The sequence below is a fragment of the Carassius carassius genome, chromosome 7 (assembly GCF_963082965.1).
Source record: "Carassius carassius chromosome 7, fCarCar2.1, whole genome shotgun sequence".
NCBI lineage: Eukaryota > Metazoa > Chordata > Actinopteri > Cypriniformes > Cyprinidae > Carassius > Carassius carassius.
The window spans coordinates 4,276,337-4,299,037 of NC_081761.1; the positions used below are offsets into that span (position 1 = coordinate 4,276,337).

The following is a 22,701-nucleotide window of genomic DNA, read 5'->3' on the forward strand; positions in this document are numbered from 1 at the left end:
AGATGTACATGACGCAAGCGTGACGTCGCAAAGTGCGCGTCAAACTCTTTTTATTTAATAATATACAGAATTCGACACATATAATTGTATTTGAAAAAAAAAATGGTTATAAGTGCTACAAGTAGCTGTAATATTCTCACCAGGTATACCCAAATGTTTCATTTTCATGCAAGATAGGCTATATGGATGTGAGGACTGAAAAAAACACGTTGATTTGATAGCTTTTTATTTTTATTTATTTACTTATTTTTCAGTTTACTGAATGGAGTTTTTGGAAATATAAAATGGGCCATCATTGTAAGGTCAGGCCTATAAAATTATCACGTACGATATATATATAATGTAATTTGAGCTCTGTGTGTTTTTTTTTTTTTTTTTTTTAAATGGACAAAAGTTTACATCCTTTTCCACTTGAATATTTGTTCTTGAAATGTACTTGCTCCTCAAGGTGACCTGACTATAAATGTTGTGTAAACATCGTCCTATGTAATTTTGAGCATATACTGATGGCACCGTCCCCATGTGGATCTGTCTGATCCTTCAGAGTCAATAACTATCAGATTGCAGTTCTGAAATCAAGTATGCACACCTCCATCTACTGGACAAATAATGCAAAAATATTAATTTATTTTGAAATATGGCTAAGAATATATGCAATATAATAATAATAATAATGATCATTATTATTATTATTATTATTATTATTATTATTATATATTTGAAATTCTAACAAAATTATTTGAAAGTCAGCAAAATATCAGATATCATGTACAAAACTATTTGGGGTTATTTAGAGAAAGCTGGATAAAAAGTAAACAAGCATACAAATATAAAATACATTCTATCTATAACTAGAGTATTATATTTTATTAATACATTTATTTATTATAAATATTATTTATATATTTATATATTATATATTTTTTTAAGTTTAAGTTAATCTGATATATCTAATGTGTTTTATATAAAAATGTCTGAAGAACAATAGAACAGAATAATGTGACAGTCACAATATTAAATGAACCATAGATTTAGCCTATAAATATGTTATTTAACTAAATATTTTTCAAAGTGGGCTATTTAATATAATCACCTCATCATGTGTAAAAACATTATGTTCAGATAATATTTAGTTATGTAGTGGTATGATTCAAAAGATAAATATAGCGGAGGAGTGAAGCACTCTCTCCACCTTCAATACCACGACTGAGGTGCTCTTGAGCAAGGCACTAAACTTCTCCCTGGGTGCTGCAGCATAAATGGCTATCCACTGCTCCAGGTGTGTGTGTGTGTGTGTGTGTGTGTGTGTGTGTGTGTGTGTGTGTGTGTGTGTGTGTGTGTGTGTGTGTGTGTGTGTGTGTGTGTGTGTTCACTGCTGTTTGTGTGCACTTTGGATGGGTTAAATGCAGAGCATGAATTCCAAGTATGGGTCACTATACTTGGCTGAGTGTCACGTTACTTTCACTTTTTGTCTTCAGGGCATATCAGGACACAACTCTGTATAATGACATGGGTATGAAACAGGTATTACAAGGAGAGGGTGAGTTATGAGGACTTAACCCATGTCCCCATTTTTTAAAACACTTATAAATCATACAGAATGAGTTTTTTTGAGAAAGTAAAAATGCACAAAGTTTCCTGTGAGGGTTAGGGTAAGGGGTAGGGTTGGTGTAGAGTGATAGAATATACAGTTTCTACAGTATAAAAACCCACTGTCCCCACTTTTCACAAAAACAAACGTGTGAGTGTGTGTGTTTTCAAAGAAGGAACACGAAACAGCTCAGCTCATGGCTTTTAGCACTCTGTTGATGTGATTTCTTTCACAGGCACTAGAGGGCCACCTTATGCAGGACCATAAACATGACTGCCTGTTGTCATGCAATAAAGCTGTGACGGATCCAGCAGTCTAATAAACGAACAATACCTCATTGACTACCATTTCCACTAGTCTGTTTCCAATAAAATAAAAACACTAATACTAATCACACACACACACACACACACACATTCTTTTTCTTCTACACACACACACACACACACACACACACACACACACACGCGTGTGTGTGTGTGTGTGTGTGTGTGTGTGTAGAAGAAAAAGAATGCTTTGAAGTGTATAAATCCCAGATACTGGGGTAAAGGTGAAGACAAAAAGTGAAAGTGACACTACATACAGCCAAGTATAGTGACCTATACTTGGAATTCATGCTCTGCATTTAACCCATCCAAAGTGCACACACACCGTGAACACACACCCGGAGCAGTGGAGAGCCATTTATGCTGCGGCGCCCGGGGGAAGTTGGGGGTTCGGTGCCTTGCTCAAGGGCATCTCAGTCGTGGTATTGAAGGTGGAGAGAGCACTGTACATTCACTCCCCCCACCCACAATTCCTGCTGGCCCGGGACTCGAACTCACAACCTTTGAATTACGAGTCCGAATCTAACCATTACAATAGACAATGATATAAAACTAAATAAATAAAATAGTATATGAAATACATGCTATGTGCAATGAAATATATAGAATATACAATGTGTGAAGTAAACTATACCACATGAACCAAATAAAAATACAGAGTACCCTGAAAGTGATTCTAAAATAGAATATATATTGTTTAAAGTTATATATATTTAAAATAATAATAATAATAATAACAATAATAATGTAATTTAATGTTGTTCAGTTATAATGCATAATATAATAACTATCTGGCAAAATATTTTAGACAATAAAGTAATAAAGAGTATTAGAAATAATATATATTGACCTAAATTATTTTTCCTGAACATTTCTATGAAGTGTTGTTTTGCATGGTCTTGCTTTATTTTGTGTCTAAATATATTGGCCTACATAAGCACAGGGAGATTTGCAGGAGTGTCAGGTTGCCCCTCCTCTGTGCTGCTGTGTGTATAAAATCAAACTCCTGTCAGAGAGACGGTGAGACTGTCTCACTCATACCCCATTGCAGGTACGCAGTGAGAGGCCAAGTAATCTTCAAACTACTTTCCCGGCAAAAATCTAAATTCTAAAGCAAAATGGTGAGTAGAATATTATTTGTTAATAGTTAATTCTACTGTGAATGTTTCTTTGCCTGTAAGTAAACATATTACATCATGCACATATTGGGTCACACAGAGTTAAGAATATATGCATGTGTTTGATCTACTTCATTGAGTGTAATGAACTTTAATAACATATTAGCAAAGATAACTGGGAATGGAAAATAATTACTCTTGATGACTCATAGTACAGTTGCAGCAAAATAATGTGTGTAACCTTTGAAATAATTATGTTCAAATGTTTATACAACACACAGTATAAAACTACTTCTAGAAGAAATAAGCAACTTGACTTTTGTCTGAAAATCTTACTAGCCTCAGTCTCTTCATATAACTGAATGTAGTCTGTCTCTTTAAAATTGGCTACTGAAATTGATGCTTAATGTTTCATTTGACTTTTATATGCCATTTTATTTTTATAGCTAGCTGTGTGACTATACTTTACCACCAGTTCATATTTACAGTATGGAAACTACTGAGAGCTTTAAGTCTTAAGTAGTGTGGTTATGGTTGTGTTTGTGATTTTACTGAGTGCTGATGTGGCTTTCAGCATGTCTGTGTGTGTCCCACGATCCAGATAAAGTCACTAAGCTGTCCACACTGGTTGAAAATAAGTGAAATAATAATACGAGAAAAGTGCATCTTACTCAAAGAGTAAAATTGAGCAATAATGAGCTAGAAATGTTGTTTTTGATATTAAGATGACATCACTCGGTAGGCTGGGTTAAATCTAGGCCTATAGTCAATAGTTTGTGAATCTTCTAGAATCTCAAGGTTTGATTAAACGTGTGAAAAGTTGAATGCCAAGGCTCATTTAAAACCAACCTGCTATGCTGAAATGGATTCTTTGCCAACTCACCCCCCAGTATACAACTAAAACAGAGTGTTTTTGCGTGGAAAATAAATTAAAACCACATGTGTAGGAGTTTGTTTGTGCTAAATTCCAAGGACAAATGGTTCTCGCATTCTAAAGGTCCCAAATCACACCCCTGAGGCCTTTGTGTTTGTCTTTTGGGTGCTGTGGCTGCCACCACGACCTTTAGAAACATTTCATAAGAGACGTTATTGATTGTCATCAGCCTTAATATTTTACAAGCTGGATGAATGAAAAGCATTTCTTTTTTCTTCTTCATGAGGTAATGCCACAGTAAAGTTAACAATTAACAAACTTTAGTCTATGTCTATATCTCCCCTTACACTTTGTAACCATGAGTCACTTATTAGCTTTTTTTTAAATCATTAAACAAGAACAAGTTTTAAATGTGGGAAAAAAAGTTCAAAATCACTTATGTAGATTAGTGAATTTGTGCATTTTAAGATCATTATTTCCTTTTTAAGTCAACATAAATTGTCAAAATGTGTTATGAATGTAGGCTAAATGCTAAAACTATACAGGGTCAGTTTTGTTGTTATAATTCTACAGAAATAATTATTATTTGTAATCATTCACCAAAATGTAATAGCTTGCTCCACCCTTTTAAAATAATTTTCTTTTTTTTTCACTGACAATACCTTGGGCACGTTGGTTATTATGTTAACAAATAGGCAAGCAGCTATTTGGGCGTTGTTTTAGTAAACTCCTATTCAAATCTGTCTCTGTTCTGATCAATCCAAACAGTTCCCAAAAAAATAAAAATCCCATTTTCAATGTTTACGCTATCAAAATATGTTGCATTGTAAGAGTAAAATGGATTGCAAATACTGTTTAATGTGTAATTCTGTGCCACTATGGAATTGCAAAAATAATTATTGTCTCCAAACAGGTTTCCCAAACACATTTATGGCATATTTAAGTCCTAATGCGGTTGTCTGTGGCCATACATTTAACTTTCAGTATATAAATTGAGAGAATACGAAATTTTTGAGACAGCAGGATCTGCAAAGTAAAAAACTAAATAAAACGCACACAAAAAATCTGGAGGACAAGATATCAACTCATTGTGGGGTCAAAAGATGAGCAAAAAGGGCTCATGGGTTGGTGTTGAAAGGTTTGGTGAGGGAAGAAGAGCTAGTGGGGAAACATGACTTAACAACCCATAAATAACTTCTAACCTGGCTGCCATGCCCAAACTAGGCAGTCCCATGTGCCTGTGTAATGCACCATCCCCCTCCCCACTGACTCACTAATAGACAGAGAGGGACGGAGAGTAAAAATAGGGCCCAATCCCAGGAGAATGAATTCAGAGAAGAGTCATGCCCACAGAGGAGAAGCTGAGTCTGGATATTTCTTCTCAGGCTGATGTAGGCCACCTCTCTGGAGTTCAGACACAGATTTAGAGGATGTATCATTACAGAGCACTTTTATTGAAACCGCCCACGACTCATCTTTTGCATTGGTGTCTTCAATGCTTTGAATATAACGGCATAATGGCAGTACATTTTTGCATTTGGCAGATACTTTTATCCAACGTCATTTGCATTTTATCAGTCTATGTCCTGAGAATCAAACCCATGAGTAGAGATACAGAATCATACCTTCACATACTGTATATAGAATATGTCATGGAATATCTGATTCTGGAAATCTACTACTTTATTCTTATTGGCCAATCACAATATTCTGTCATCAAATCTTTTGAATGACAGCCAGTGCTTCTTGTATTTCTTCTTGCATGATAAAATCATTTTAACTGAAATCCGTTAACCCATTTATTTATTATATGATGTGTCTTATGGCTAAATAATCACTTTGCATCAGGGTCCTGATCATTTTTTTTTTTTTTTTTTTACTTCTTGACTGTACATTATATGTTTTTGGAGAATGGTTGGAAATGTATTTTTCATTTTGCAAAAGTACATTTCCAGACTTCAGTGTCACATAATCCTTTAGAAATCATTCTAATATGATGCTGATTTGGTGCTCAAGAAACATTTCTTATTATTATCAGTGTCAAAAACAATTGTGCATCATATTTTTGTGGAAAGAATTTGGAGGCTTTTGTACTCACTTTTGTTTAGTTTAATCCATCCTTGCTTAATCTAAATGTTTTTTTTTATTGTTTTTTTTTTAAATGCTGTAAATTTTGAATAGTTGTTTATATACACATGTATTACGTTTATAAGACAAATGTTCCATTTGATCTTCTCATCTCCCTTATTTGTCTTTTCCCTCCATTTATTTTTACACTCTTTCAACCCATACCCTTATAGTACACATACTATAAATTCCACATTAGGGTGTACCTCGGTCTCTCCTCTGATATAAACCTGTCGGGGCTGTTGTCCACACCTCAAGCCTTTTATGCTTCTTCAGACTTGCAGGGGAGTGTGTGAAGAGCAAGGAAAATAGTGTTTGTGGAAGGTTTCTTGTTTATGTGTGAAATGGCTATGATGGTTAGTAGGTCTGTCTGCCATATGTGGCAACTGTCACATCATAAACGCTTCCCAGGACAAGTCTTTCAGGCAACTCCCTTTCCAAACAAACAGAGGTGTTTAACATGCTGAATTCTAGCCTGGCTCCAACTCTGTTATCTCAGGGTTGTCATCTAGATAATAACAAAACGACAAACATGTTTCAGGGCTTTGAGTGATTCAGCCAACACCTTTTCTCTGTCCTGTCAGCTGCAGTCATCCGTGACTGACGTCCTGTAATGGACCAACCGCTGACTAAAGAACTTTTTTTTTTGCTTCTGCCCCCTGGTGGGCAAAACGAAAGCTTGAAAAGCAGCGACTTATTTTGAATTTGTTATATTGTTATATGCCGTTAAAATCCTGCTGTTGATATTATTATTTTAAACAATTAGTTACTTGTTTGTTTTTACATTTTTGCATCTTTAGATACAGAAAAGAAAAGAGAGGAAATGTCATGTGTATATTAAGAAAGTAAATATAGAGTTGATTTTAATTTTATATTGAATTCAATGTTCTATAAAGGTAACGGAATGTTAAGTATATTATTCTGGCAAAGTTCTGTTGAAGTTATGAATACATGTTCTTCTAGTACTACTCTCAATAGCATGTTAGAATTTAATATTGTTCGCAAAATGTTAGCACAAAATCATTATTTATATATCATTAGAACATTTATATGTTTTAGTAAGATGTTTGTCTAACATTTTTTACATGTTGCTGTATGTTTCAGAATGATCAAAATTAACATTCCATAATGTCTGCAAAATGATAAAATAGGATGTTCTGTTAACATTCCCACAAAAATAAAAAAAAATACAATGTGTACATTTTGAATATTCAGAGGATATTCTGAAATAACGTTTTCATAAGTGAACATTCTTAGAATGTTTTTTTGTTAGCTGGGTAGTTGTAGAAGGAAAACTGGAAATTACTGTCACCTAATATCTTATGCAATGCCATGCAGCTCAGTTGCTAATAATCTACTTCCTCTCCACAGCGTGAGTGTATCTCTGTCCACGTTGGCCAGGCTGGTGTCCAGATGGGGAACACCTGCTGGGAGCTGTACTGTCTGGAACACGGTATCCAGCCTGACGGCCAGATGCCCAGCCACAAACCAGTGGGTGGCCATGATGACTCCTTCACCACCTTCTTCAGTGAGACCGGAGCTGGCAAATATGTACCCCGTGCCATCTTTGTAGACCTTGAGCCAACAGTCATTGGTAAATATCGTAATGGTGTTTGATTTGTATTTGTCACGTAAATGAACGTAAATGAGTAAAATCATTGTAGCCATATATGCTGGCACATTGCAATTATAATCAAAAAGGGATGGCACACTGTAATAATGCTCTCACAACATTTACTAAACAGGATGGACAATGTGTCAACAGTTTATTCTTCATCATATAATTAGCATGTAATCATTTAGTAGTTGTTTTTATCCAAATAAAAAAAGACAATTCGAAGCAATTAAACCAACAAAATGGTAACAAAACACCTTTGACAAGCCCCAACTACACTAGTCATAGTACACATAGCAAGGTTAAATTTAAGTCAGATAATTTGTAATATAATGATAATCTGTAAACTGTTTTAAATTATTTTACATGATTAATTAATTATTACTATTATTATTTTATTATAATACTTATTATTTTAATTGTTAAATTAAATACAACTGTTTATTATTAGTAGTATAAGTATGAATCACATTACTTTGACAAAATCTGTTTTTAAATTACTGAGAATTAAATGTTACTCATTTTTTAGGGGTCAGATCAGTGTTAATTAATATTTTGATTTAGCTTTTATTTTAATTCATTTTATTTTAGCTTAAGTTTTAATAATTTTGGAAACTGATATAGTTTATTTATTCTCACAACAGTCAGTGATATTGTATACGGTATATGTATACTTTTGTAATTTGTATAAAAATAATTTAAATGTAAGTTGTTTGAAATTAAGATTTTTAATAATAAATTATTTTCATACTCTTATTTATTATAACGCAACATTTGTTAATAATCTGTGGGACAGAGGTCAGGATCAGTCTTATTTTAGTATGTGGTTATAGTATTTTTATTTTGCATTAGATTTTTCATTTTCATTTTAATGTTAGTTTAAATTTTAGTTATGTCTATCAAAGTTTTTTAATATTTCTATTTATCTTTATTTTCATTTCAATTGGCTGCCAAGGAAACATTTCACATTTTTTTCATTTATCATCTGATATTTTCATTCTAGTTTCCAGCTTTATTTAAATTACTAATGGTTTTCAATGGTTTATTTTTAATTTATTTTTAGTTAACAGTGACCTCACCAGTCAGTATTTGGTTTTATGTTGTGTTATCCTGTTATTCTTTCAGACGAGGTCCGCACAGGCACCTATCGCCAGCTGTTTCATCCCGAGCAGCTCATCTCAGGTAAAGAGGATGCAGCGAATAACTACGCCCGTGGGCACTACACCATTGGCAAGGAGATCATTGACTCCGTACTGGACCGCATACGCAAACTGGTAATTAGTCTAACATTTACTTAGCAAAAGAGCTCAAAATAACAGAATCTGAAACGCACATGTTCTCCCTTCTCCCACACAGGCTGACCAGTGCACAGGGCTGCAAGGTTTCCTGGTCTTCCACAGTTTTGGTGGAGGCACGGGCTCAGGCTTCACCTCCCTTCTGATGGAGCGTCTCTCTGTTGACTTCGGAAAGAAGTCCAAGCTGGAGTTTGCCATTTATCCAGCTCCACAGGTGTCTACGGCTGTGGTGGAGCCGTACAACTCCATCCTGACCACTCACACCACCCTGGAGCACTCCGACTGTGCCTTCATGGTGGACAACGAGGCCATCTACGACATCTGCAGGAGGAACCTGGATATCGAGCGTCCGTCCTACACCAACCTCAACCGGCTCATCAGCCAGATCGTTTCCTCCATCACCGCCTCTCTGCGCTTCGACGGTGCCTTGAACGTCGACCTAACAGAGTTCCAGACCAACTTGGTGCCCTACCCTCGTATCCACTTCCCCCTGGCCACCTACGCTCCAGTCATCTCCGCTGAGAAGGCTTACCACGAGCAGCTCTCGGTGGCTGAGATCACCAACTCCTGTTTCGAGCCCAGCAACCAGATGGTGAAGTGCGATCCTCGGCATGGAAAGTACATGGCCTGCTGTTTGCTGTACAGGGGTGACGTGGTGCCAAAAGACGTCAACGTCGCCATCGCAGCCATCAAGACCAAGAGAAGCATCCAGTTTGTGGATTGGTGTCCCACTGGCTTCAAGGTGGGCATCAACTATCAGCCCCCAACGGTGGTTCCTGGAGGAGACTTGGCCAAGGTGCAGCGAGCCGTGTGCATGCTCAGCAACACCACCGCCATCGCCGAGGCCTGGGCTCGTCTCGACCACAAGTTTGACCTGATGTATGCCAAGAGAGCCTTCGTGCACTGGTATGTGGGTGAAGGCATGGAAGAGGGAGAGTTCTCTGAGGCCAGAGAAGACATGGCAGCTCTGGAGAAGGATTATGAAGAAGTGGGCATCGATTCATTTGAAGAAGACGAGGAAGGGGAAGAGTTCTAAAGGGAAAGTGTTGTTGTTTTTTTTACAAAATAAAAGCCAAATAAAAGAAAGGTTTTAACTGTGTTGTTGTTGTGGCTCTTTTCAGAATTTGGTGACTTTGTCACATATAGGCATTTTCTAAAATATATCTGTCCAAAGACCCTTTGTTTAAAAACCCTGGTTATGAAGACATTATTATTATTATTATTAATCATATTAATAATGGAGATATGTATATTTAATATTAGTAATTATTAGTAATTATCATGTTAATATTTAGGCCTAGAAATTACATTATAAACAATTATATAATATTAAAAATCTATAAATGAATTATTAATAATTTGTTTATATGCTAATATTAACAATACTATTTTAATTTATTTCATAATTGTCAAATTAAAATAGTGTGTATACTATTTTGAACTGTAAACCATGCAAACGTTTTTTTTCTACTAGAAAAGCCTTAATATGAGAATATAAACAACAATAAATTAAATGAGAAACATTTACACAAATGTTTTATACCTAATCACGTTAGACATTTTTATAGTCCTCCTACATAAATTCATACTCACATGTGTTTTCATGTGTGCATTACAAATAATTACATAATTTTAAATTAATTACATAATATTAAAATATAACATTGTAATTATTTAATAATATTAACAATTATATTTATGAAACTAAACTGTAAATGACAGTATAATAAATTATAGACCACAATAAAGATTATTTATTTATTTATTTATTTATTTTTTACTTAGATTTATTGCAATAACGCAATTATAAGCAATAAGCAGTTTTTTTTTTCTAATCCGGGGATGTGCCGGCATTGTAAGGGTTAAATCGTCAGTCGTAAGTATGCGTCACGGTGACGTTTTCTTTGTACACGGAAGAAACCGGAGAAATCAGCGGAGGACAGGGAGAGCGTCTCATAGGGTAAACCAAGACTTTAATCCTTCTCTTAGACCCATATTAAATGGCTCGATTACAACAACAAACAATGAACAAAGAACATACTCTAAATCTGAATGTAACGGGTCTCGCTCGGTGAATTCAATGCTGTGTAACAAACCAGCTGTTCTCGAAGACGTCACGTTTACTGCGGACACGAATTCACGGTAAACCCGTTTCACCGTCGAGCAACTCTATCAAGTTAAATCTGTAACATTTTCGAGCGCAACAGCCCACGTCATAAAGGTAAAATATAAGGAGCCAATCAGAATGCTCCCTTCTACACAGTGAATAATTTATTTTAGTGGAAAACTGGACAACGATAGTGGCTTATGTCAACAGTGTTTAGTCGAGTTGACTTGTTGGTCTAAATTGGCTAATAAATATTTCTAATAATAATAATTTAATTGATATGCTTTAGTGTCTTTTTCATGTCACTTAACATAAATCAAGACAATAAAAAAAGAGTATATTGTTTTTTTATAACCAGAGTGACACTGAAGATTTCCTAAGGACCACATACAGTTGAATAATACAATATTCCACAATAACATACTATGATAAAATAATAATTCATTCTACTTATGTAGCTAAAGAAAAATTTAGTTAAAGTACCGGTTATGTAGTTAAAAGAGAGAGAGAGAGAGAGAGAGAGAGACACTTAAATATCTTTTATAGTTGGACTTGTTAATCACTTTCTATAGAACTATAGAAATTCATACGTTCATTTATCATGTGTACATTTTAACATTGTATAATTATTATTTAAAAAATAATGATAATAAAATTTTATACTAACTTCTAATTTACAGAAATCAAGAAAGAGGATATGCTAAACCCTGTTACAGATAATATGATATTGAAAACTTCTCAATTTCTCAATTCTCAACATTCCCATGAGGTCATAGAGTTCTTTATTAAGAATGCAATATTTATTCCAAAATATGCTGAAATTAAAACAAATTGTTACCAACGCGGATGTCATTGATTTGCAGTGGACCAAAACAAAAATGCAAAATACTAAATCCATTCTGAATATGTAAAGGAATAAAAACCGAATAAATGAACAAGGAATAGAATAAATTCTATGTAAGTAATCAAGTCTTGATCTGACAGTGCCTCTCCTTCATCCATGGTGGATCTAAAGCAATGCTTCAGAGAAGATGGGTCAAGCTCTGTGTATCTGCTCGCGCAGTGCCTTCACCTTCGACAACAAGAGATACTACTTCATCCAGAAACTAGATGAAGGGTAAGACTAGACCGCTAGACCATTCAGTCCTTAAAGGGTTAGTTCACCCAAAAATGTAAATTATGTCATGAATGACTCACCCTCATGTTGTTCCAAACCCGTAAGACCTGTGTGTGCGGTATACTGTCCATGTCCAGAAAGGTGAGAAAAACATCTTCAAAGTTATCCATGTGACATCAGCGGGTCAGTTAGAATTTTTTTGAAGCATCGAAAATACATCTTGGTCCAAAAATAACAAAAAAAAAAAAAAAAAGACTTTATTCAGCATTGTCTTCTCTTCTGGGTCTGTTGTGAGCGAGTTCACGATGCTGCAGTGACGCTGCTGACGTGTTATCTTTGTTATTGGGCGCACCAGAAAACACGTCAGCAACCTCGTACGTCAACAGTGCCGTGAATGCAAAAAATTCTTACTGACCCTCTGATGTCACATGGACTACTTTGAAGATGTTTTTCTTACCTTTCTGGACATGGACAGTATACCGTACAGACAGTTTCAATGGAGGGACTGAGAGCTCTCGGACTAAATCTAAAATATCTTAAACTGTGTTCCGAAGATAAATGGAGGTCTTAATGGTTTGGAACAACATGAGGGTGAGTCATTCATGACATAATTTTAATTTTTGGGTGAACTAACCCTTTAACATTTGAAAGCTTACTGGAATTATGTGAGTCCAGCGATGGAAAAATATGTTAGAATATTGTTTTACCATTTAGTATTAGATATATTTAACTTACACTTTTATCCATAGCTACTTACAAATAAGAAACATCATGTGCAGTTTCTCACATTCATTCACATTAGTTCACAAGCAGAAAAGAAAGAAAGATTTGTATGTAAACAGATATATGTTCTAGATATGAATTAGTGAAGTATTTGTAGAAGAAGTGTGTCTTTGGTTGTTTCTTAGAGGTTTTGATGGTTTCAGCACATCAGGTGGATGATGGGAGATTATTCTACCTAGGCCTGTCACGATAACAACTTTTTGTTGTGTGATGTATTGCCCCAGAAATAATTGTGATAAGCGATAATATTGTCATTTTAAAGACCATTTCATGCCACTGAACATATAATCATATTGTAACAGCAAAATAAAGGCCTACACACTTCCAAATGACAACAAACTTTATTTTTTTTAAGAATATTTAGATCATGGAAATGAAGTATCAAAATACTAGATACCTTAAAAAAAAACAGAATAAATAGTAAATAAACATTTTCTAACGAAAAGTGCAAAGTAACAAGTAGAAAAAAAAAGAAAAATGCACAAAGATCTACAGATTTGTCCCTGCCCTTCTTTTCTCTGTAAATTAAGGGTGCACACCATTGCTCACTCCTAGCAGTCGGATGTCCATATGTAAAAGACACAGGTCCCTAAACAAGACCATATTTTGTAGAAGCATTGTTTTAAATCTGAACTAGCACCTCATGACTATGCCATGTTATGTACAAGAAGATGCAAAAGACACTAATGTACTAAATATGGTGACATTAAGTTTTAAGTAAGTATAATGGGTGATATATTGCGTCACCAAAGATGATTGATGTATATTGTTTATTGCAACAGGCCTAATTCTACCAAAGAAGAACAAAGAGAGTAAAGGTTTTGGGAAGTGGCTTGTTTGAAGGAAAGGCCATGCGGGACTACATTTGCATTTTCACTCAAGCATTTTTGCAGATGCTTTTATCTTAAGAGACTTGCAAAAAAGAAACAAAACAATTGGTCGAAGAGCTATCAATTGTTGCAATATACAATGACAGGTTCATTAAACAAAAAGATTAAGAAATATGGATAGTTATGCGTGTCAGTTTTCATAATAGTTTTCTCAAGTCAAATGTATTAGATAAAGCATAAGAAATAATTGTCTTTCATCTTAACGTCATACTTTGCTGCTTCTAGAGGTTTCAGCTATGTGGATCTGTTAGAAGGTGCACATGACGGCCGCTTCTACGCTCTGAAGCGGATCCTTTGCCATGACCGCGAGGGCCGCAAGGAGGCTCAGAACGAGGTGGAGATGCACCGCCTTTTCAACCATCCCAACATCCTCAGCCTGACCTCACACACCTTCATGGAGCGCGGCGGGAAGTGTGAGGCCTGGCTGTTGCTCCCATACATCAGTGTAAGCGGGCCCTGTTCTGCTTTTCTGTTCCAGACCTCTAACAAGTCCAAGAGTCCAGTGACGTCCGAGATGTGCACTATGTCATTTAACTGAATTGTTTCCGTGCAGAAGGGAAGTCTGTGGGCTGTTCTGGAGAAGCTGCGGGATAAGGGGAGCTCTATGCCTGAGAGCCGCATACTACACATTCTGCATGGCATCTGTGAAGGCCTCAGAGCTATTCACGAAAAAGGCTATGCACACAGGTAGCTACTGAGAGTAAAATTCAATTTAAACCCAAATTTGGTCAATAGTGTTATTAGTTTTGTCTTCGGTCTGCATTGAAGGTGAATTTTGGGAAGAAGAAGAACCTGTTGCTTAATAGTAATTAATGTAATTGGTGACACTTTGCATTTGCCAACTGCATTAGTTAACATGAACTTACAATTAACAATAGTTTCTAAAATAGCAGCAACAACATTTATGATAAAATGTGCAGTGTTCAATAAGTAGTACATTCATAAAAATAATCATCACCTGCAAGCTACCTGAAAAACTCTAGGCCAAAAGCTGCTATAAACACAAAAGATGCTTACCCCAAATGTTGATTTCATTTAGTTAATAAAAGTTTATTAATAAATAAAATATATTTATGGAATTATTTATGACACTATGTGCTTTTGGCATTGTCGTTTTAGTGATTCAAATTTTGTTCTATTTCAGCCAAGGCAACATTTCTCAACTAATGTTTAGATTTTATTTTATATGAGCTGTATTTCAATAGAGAAAGCAGTATTTAATAATTTAATCAGGTTTTATTGCTAGAACTATGCGTTTTGCATATTATATCACATTTTAATGATTATGGATGAATCTGTTTTAGACTCTATAAAGGCTCTGTGATATCAGTTTGTTAGTTCCTGTTAGTATTATTACTTTAACGTGAGCTGTATTTCTGAAAACAGGGACTTGAAACCTACCAACGTTTTACTAGATGAGAACGATTGTCCTTTTTTAATGGACTTGGGCTCCATGAACAAGGCCAAGATTGAAGTTCGAGGGTCACGGGAGGCCATGACGGTCCAGGTTAGATCAGAAAATCTTTCAGTGGCATTTATCAGCAGCAAATCAAAGCATTACATGAATCATGTTTGTACACTTTCTCTTTCAGGATTGGGCTGCTCAGAGGTGCACCATCTCCTACAGAGCACCAGAGCTCTTTAATGTGGAGAGTCACTGTATCATTGATGAGAGAACAGATATTTGGGTAATTTTTGTTGTTGTGTGTGTTTTTACAGATCCAGTAGTTTGACATTTTCAGCTGTTCTTTCCCAAAAAAACTTGCATTATAGAATTCTTCGCCCACCCATGACGAGTTAAGAGCTAATGTTAGCAAACTTTGTCCTTCAGATCAGCATAATGTTATGTCTCTGACAGTCTGTTATGTCTGCTCTAGTCTCTAGGCTGTGTGCTGTACTGCATGATGATCCTGGAGGGACCGTATGACTTGATTTTTCAGAAGGGTGACAGTGTGGCTCTCGCCGTCCAGAATCCAGTCTCCATTCCACAGCCATGCAGGTAAGCTCGAGGTCTTCAGGGCCATTATTGTGTCAAATTCAGCCTCTGTGGAAAAGGTAGCACTTTGCAATGCCAGCTCAATGTTTATGGTCATAATCTTCAATCGAATGCCATTAAATGTGGAATATATATATATTTTATTATTATTATTTATTTATTTTCAATATTATTATATAAAAAAAAGCACAAACTTACATGTGAAATGCTGTATTTTAAATAATATTAGATTTTAAATATATAGTATTAAAATGTCTTTTAAATACAGTATAATATTATCTATATTATTATGCATGTAAATTACAATATTTCATGTAAATCTTTAATGTGGGAAAATTAAAATAATTCATAAAATGCACATCATTTTTTATAACTTAAATGTGGAATAGTACAGTTAAAATAATATTATTTTTAAAAATACAATACCATAGTTTAAGTAATATACAAATATTTATATTTTAAACTAGTTTTTCCACTGTAAAAATGTCTTAATTGTGGAATATATATATATACAGTACAGACCAAAAGTTTGGACACACCTTCTCATTCAAAGAGTTTTCTTTATTTTCATGACTATGAAAATTGTAGATTCACACTGAAGGCATCAAAACTATGAATTAACACATGTGGAATTATATATGGAATTATATACATAACAAAAAAGTGTGAAACAACTGAAAATATGTCATATTGTAGGTTCTTCAAAGTAGCCACCTTTTGCTTTGATTACTGCTTTGCACACTCTTGGCATTCTCTTGATGAGCTTCAAGAGGTAGTCAACTGAAATGGTCTTCCAACAGTCTTGAAGGAGTTCCCCGAGAGATGCTTAGCACTTGTTGGCCCTTTTGCCTTCTGTCTGCAGTCCAGCTCACCCCTAAACCATCTGGATTGGGTTCAGGTCCGGTGACTGTGGAGGCCAGGTCATCTGGCGCAGCACCCCATCACTCTCCTTCTTGGTCAAATAGCCCTTACACAGCCTGGAGGTGTGTTTGGGGTCATTGTCCTGTTGAAAAATAAATGATGGTCCAACTAAACGCAAACCGGATGGAATAACATGCCGCTGCAAGATGCTGTGGTACCCATGCTGGTTCAGTATGCCTTCAATTTTGAATAAATCCCCAACAGTGTCACCAGCAAAGCACACTCACACCATCACACCTCCTCCATGCTTCACGGTGGGAACCAGGCATGTAGAGTCCATCCGTTCACCTTTTCTGCGTCGCACAAAGACACGGTGGTTGGAACCAAAGATCTCAAAGTTGGACTCATCAGACCAAAGCACAGATTTCCAATGGTCTAATGTCCATTCCTTGTGTTCTTTAGCCCAAACAAGTCTCTTCTGCTTGTTGCCTTTCTTTAGCAGTGGTTTCCTAGCAGATATTCTACCATGAAGGCCTGATTCACACAGCTCTTAACAGTCTGCTGCTAGAACTCCGTGTGCCACTGACCTGGTCTCTAATCTGAGCTGCTGTTAACCTGTGATTTCTGAGGCTGGTGACTCGGATGAACTTATCCTCTTGGTCTTCCTTTCCTGGGGCGGTCCGCATGTGAGCCAGTTTATTTGTAGCGCTTGATGGTTTTTGTGTCTGCACTTGGGGACACTTTCAAAGTTTTCCCAATTTTTCGGACTGACTGACCTTCATTTCTTAAAGTAATGATGGTCACTCGTTTTCCTGTACTTAGCTGCTTTTTTCTTGCCATAATACAAATTCTAACAGTCTATTCAGTAGGACTATCAGCTGTGTATCCACCTGACTTCTGCACAACACAACTGATGGTCCTAACCCCATTTATAAGGCAAGAAATCACACTTATTAAACCTGACAGGGCACATCTGTGAAGTGAAGACCATTTCAGGTGACTACCTCTTGAAGCTCAGCAAGAGAATGCCAAGAGTGTGCAAAGCAGTAATCACAGCAAAAGGTGGCTACTTTGAAGAACCTAGAATATGACATATTTTCAGTTGTTTCACACTTTTTTGTTATGTATATAATTCCATATATAATTCCACATGTGTTAATTCATAGTTTTGATGCCTTCAGTGTGACTCTACAGTTTTCATAGCCATGAAAATAAAGAAAACTCTTTGAATGAGAAGGTGTGTCCAAACTTTTGGTCTGTACTGTATATATATATATATATATATATATATATATATATATATTCCACAATTAAGACATTTTTTCCGTATATATATATGTATTAGTGTTGTCACGGTACCAAAATTTCAGTATTCGGTACCGATACCAGTGAAAATCCACGGTTCTCGGTACCAATTTCGGTACCAAAGCAAAACACAAAAAATGCTAATTAAAAAGAAAACACTTTATATACTGGTAATTTTGAAAAACCGTAAACAAGTTTCACCCAAATTTAATTTGTCTTTTAATTAATGAAATTTAAACCCATTTTATTTTTGGATAAATAAAGGGGATTTGCTATTAAAATTAAAACATGGAAGAAATATTGTGTGATTTATTTCTTTAAAAAAATAAGTTTTATTTATTTTTTCAACAGTAGTAGCAGTATCACATACATTCTACTAAATAATAGTAATATTTCTAACACAATGCCTTTATGTAAAAATTAACTTTTATTTTGACGGGTTGCCATGAATACCTTTAAATTGACACTGGCTTACTCAAATGAAACGGTAAAATGCTTGTGAAGTGACTCAGAACAGTTCTGGTGATGTTGTTTTATGTATTCTGCTTCGCGGAAATCATAGCACTGTATGCGTCAAGAACCAGGTTGACCGTGTACTCTGTACCACCGGTACTTAAAGAAACCTGGTACCGTCACATTTTCATTTTTTTTAGTACCGACTTGGTACCGAAGTACCGGGTCTTTTGACAACACTAATATATATATATATATATATATATATATATATATATATATATATATATATATATATATATATATATATATATATATTTTTTTTTTTTTTTTTTAAATAATGCTGAAAAAAATATTTTAAACTAATTAGAACAAAAATTTGTATTACAAGTATTCTACACATCCAAAAAAGCCATTCATTGGGTTGCTTTATGAGGGCTGTCGTGTTTAGATTACATGACCAAATGAATCCTTGTCACTTTTAACAGAAATCTGCTTATGAACACTTTTAGTCATGGAATGTGAGGCTAGGATTTGGATTAGTGCTGTAACATTCTCTACTGGAAATATATTCCAGCATCTTGATGAATGGAGAATGCTACCTGCCAAAGAGACCTCCTATCTTTAACATATTTTTTTTATCTTTGACAGTTATTCTCAAGGTCTTCAAACCCTCCTTAGCTCCACTATGGTGACCAATCCTCAGGAAAGGCCCAGAATCAGCTGGGTTCTTGAGCAGGTCCAGAACCTTCGGGACTCAGACGGTACAGACGTAGATACCAACAGAGTATGACGCTTCCACTGAGATTTCATGTCTGCTTTTCAGTGGACTCTGGACATTTTGGACTATGCACGCTCTCTTTCGGACAAAAACAACCCACTGAACTCACTTGCAAACATTTGCTCAGTCTTACCTCAGCGATTACACGCGATCACACTAGCCTTCGCAACAATGTCTCCTATTTCACTCCAAAATCCATATTGCGCAACAAAATTATTTGATGATTTTGGAGTAAAATATGAACAGGGCACGTTTCTGATTGTCTGGGATTCACTGTTATGGCACACAAACCACACAATAGAGGGCAATAGCTATATTTGCAGTAATGGCTGCGTTATCACAGGCACTGGTTATGTATCATCAAATTGCTCTTTGGCTTATGTGTCTTTTTGCAGATTTATTAGCTTGTGCATTTTAAGGAACCAAACCCAATATATGTTTATGTGGGTTTTCACTGGAATTGTAGCTGTTTCAAAATGCCATTAGTTAGGTTATTTAAACAACATTTCTGCTGATAAAGCAAGACATCTGAGGCTTTTGTGGGACTTTGTGTTGCAAAGACAGAAAGCTGTGATACTACCATTGAACTTAATTTGTATAAAAAATTTTCAACTTGTTAATGCTAGTTCACATTACTTTGCAAAAAGGATGTGCCCACTTTTCGTATTTTAACAGGTGCACATTTGTTTCATTTAATATAAGTTTCTTTAATCGCTTACAGTATTTAAAGAAACAACACGCATATATATATATATATAATTATTATTTTTTTTTATTATTGAGAAAGAAATCCACATGCAGCGAAATAATTTCTGCATTTGGTTATTTGTTTATTATGTCTGTATGATAAGCCTCGGCTAGTGAGGATGAATCTCAAAATAATGTCTGGGTCATATTTTATCACAAATATTTGCAAAATAAATAAATTTTGCATTAAAATAAATCAAATGAATCATGTTTGCTGTGGCATTTTGTTCATATGACCCAGGCATGTTTTTAAGAGATATTTGCATTACATGCTCTTTAATATTTCAGGACTAAATTATCTGAAGCATTCCATACATATATTGCAGTTGGAATTGTATCTGTGAATAAGGACCTAAATGTGTTTCTGCTCTGTTTGTTTTATTTTTTTAACAGCAGTAATTTTCTGATTATATATATAGAGAGAGAGAGAGCGAGAGAGATACATATATAGTATTCTGATTTACTGGATGCTTTGCGGTGGCTCTAGAGCATGTTTTAACTTAAGGTTTGCTTCCGTTCAGGAATTGTTAATTATGCAAGCTTTTTAATTTATAGGATATAAGACTGGAGACATGTGTCTTGGCATTCATTTAAGTGTATTTCTTTCCTTTTGTAAATGGTGAATAAAGTGTGACTGAAACAGTGACTAATGGAGTGGGTAAGGTTTTCTTGAAGGTTTCAGTATCTCCACTCGGGGGAGATGTTGCTCCAGTTGTGTTGTAATCTCTAGTGGACAGGCGCAGCAAACTGGAAGCGGGTTTAGGTAAGTATGTATTGACCAAAAATTTTAGTGAAGTGGTGTCCTTATGCCCCAAAACATTGGTAATACAACAGTGTTTTAGAAACTAATACTGTCTTACGCTTCAGTGTACTGTGAACTTTTATTCCATATAAATGATGTACTTCTTCACAAATATGTCATAGTTATATATATCATAGTTCCATGCATGGCATTTATGAAATTGCAGGGTATTGCCATCTGGTACATTATTTTATAATAACAGGGATAACTTTTTTTTTTTTTTAAATCAAGTTTGTGTTAGTTAGCTGTACTTTAGTTATTTTTTTAACCTAATCAAAACAACCTGACTGCAGTTTGATAGAGGTTAATTGGAATTCACAATGACAAATTGTGATTGAAAATTGTTAAAAACGGAGTTAGGCTAACTCTTCATATATATATATATATATATATATATATATATAATAATTTATACTGTACAAACTGTATATTCTATGGCCCTACACTAACCCTAACCCTCACAGGAAACTTTGTGCATTTTTACTTTCTCAAAAAAAAAAAAATCATTCTATATGGTTTAGAAGCGTTTTGAATAATGGGACATGGGTTATGTCCTCATAAGTCACCCTCTCCTTGTAATACCTGTGTCATACCCATGTCATTATACAGAGTTGGGTCCTGATATGTCACTAAAACAAAAGCACACACACACACACACACACACTGTATATTGCATAAAGGAAAATAATTGCTTACAAAGAAAGCTTCTCTGCATGCCATTTTACTTAAACAGTGTTATATACAGTTGTAATATTATATAGTTGCAACTTTCAATATTAGATAGATAATTGTTGCCTCTTTTGAAAAAAGTCAACTGAAAATTTTAATCTGAATTCAGAAATAATTAAAATCATAAAAAAAGAGTTTAATGACAAACATACTTTAGAATGTTGGCAGAAATTAAATACATTTATTTAGTAATATATCGGTGTCAAAGCAAGAAATATGAACATGTTCTTTGGACAGACCTTTGGACAAATTAATAAAAAATGTATCTGCTGCTGAAAAAAAAAACTGAATGATGACAAATTTGCTCTCTAACAATGTGATTTGTTGTTGTTGTTGTTTATTCAGAGTCTGACCTTCACAAAAACAGTTTCCTCAATGACCACCTACTAAAAGTCTGATCAAACCCCTGCTTGCTCTCTGCTGTTTTGAAGGTATGAAACAATTATTACAGGCTGTTTAGGCACCTAAATTTATGGTTTGTGGGGGTTGTGCAGGTCAAAAGTGACGTTCTGACTCAATGTTCATCATAATCAATCTCATCAATGACCTTACGCCACAGACGGGGACAGAGAAGCCATAAACTGCATATGGACACACGTTCACCTAAACATTGTCAGTTTCAGAAAGAAAATGCAATGCACAGACATAGATACAGTTCCAGTGGGATGAATTACTCTTTAATTAGCATTTCCATCCATGCAAACCATCCCACTTAAGTCCAGTCAGCCCTCCCTTGATAATCATTCATTATACAGAAGCAATGTTTATGGTCTGGGGAGCGTGAGGGACTGGCCTCCATTGGCCGGCCGTCTCTGCTTTCATGATCCCGCAGGCTATGAAATGATGTCATGTTATAGTCCACATCAAGGTCAAAAAAACTTACTGTACCTTTGTTTTGTCTGAGGCTAATATTTTGTAGTATGTTTAATCAAAAGCATACCTTATATGATGATTAGGGTGATGTTTGCAGACGGACTAAATGCATTTAGAACATCTTGCATTTCACCCCAACGGACAAAGTATAGATATTTATAGCATAAATAAAAATTTTCTGCATGGTTACATTACACTCTCACAAATTTCATAAATCTCAAAACTGAATGTGCTTAATGTTGTGCTGTATTCCTTTTTCTTAAATTAAAGCATAGAAAAACACCAAGCCAAGTCAACATGCCAAGTATGAA

General features: G+C 35.2%; 2 protein-coding genes across 3 annotated transcripts; both read left to right on the forward strand.

Annotated features, from left to right (window-relative positions):
• The first annotated feature begins 2,906 nt into the window (after positions 1 to 2,906).
• tuba8l2 (tubulin, alpha 8 like 2) lies at positions 2,907 to 10,040 on the forward strand. The gene is made up of 4 exons (XM_059553533.1): positions 2,907 to 3,038; positions 7,408 to 7,630; positions 8,777 to 8,925; positions 9,008 to 10,040. Exons 1-4 carry the CDS (start codon positions 3,036 to 3,038, stop codon positions 9,980 to 9,982), a joined length of 1,350 nt encoding a protein of 449 aa, XP_059409516.1. The 5' UTR covers positions 2,907 to 3,035; the 3' UTR covers positions 9,983 to 10,040.
• A 767-nt stretch (positions 10,041 to 10,807) lies between these two features.
• Positions 10,808 to 19,859, forward strand: LOC132143375 (serine/threonine-protein kinase 16-like). Of its 2 annotated transcripts, none has more exons than XM_059553536.1 (8): positions 10,808 to 10,906; positions 12,038 to 12,170; positions 14,069 to 14,288; positions 14,397 to 14,530; positions 15,230 to 15,350; positions 15,436 to 15,531; positions 15,721 to 15,842; positions 19,110 to 19,859. In XM_059553536.1, exons 2-8 carry the CDS (start codon positions 12,085 to 12,087, stop codon positions 19,249 to 19,251), a joined length of 921 nt encoding a protein of 306 aa, XP_059409519.1. In that variant the 5' UTR covers positions 10,808 to 10,906; positions 12,038 to 12,084; the 3' UTR covers positions 19,252 to 19,859. The 2 variants fall into 2 exon arrangements, with proteins under 2 accessions (XP_059409519.1, XP_059409518.1); XM_059553535.1 differs by lacking the exon at positions 10,808 to 10,906 and adding an exon at positions 10,934 to 11,088.
• The last annotated feature ends 2,842 nt before the right edge of the window (positions 19,860 to 22,701 follow it).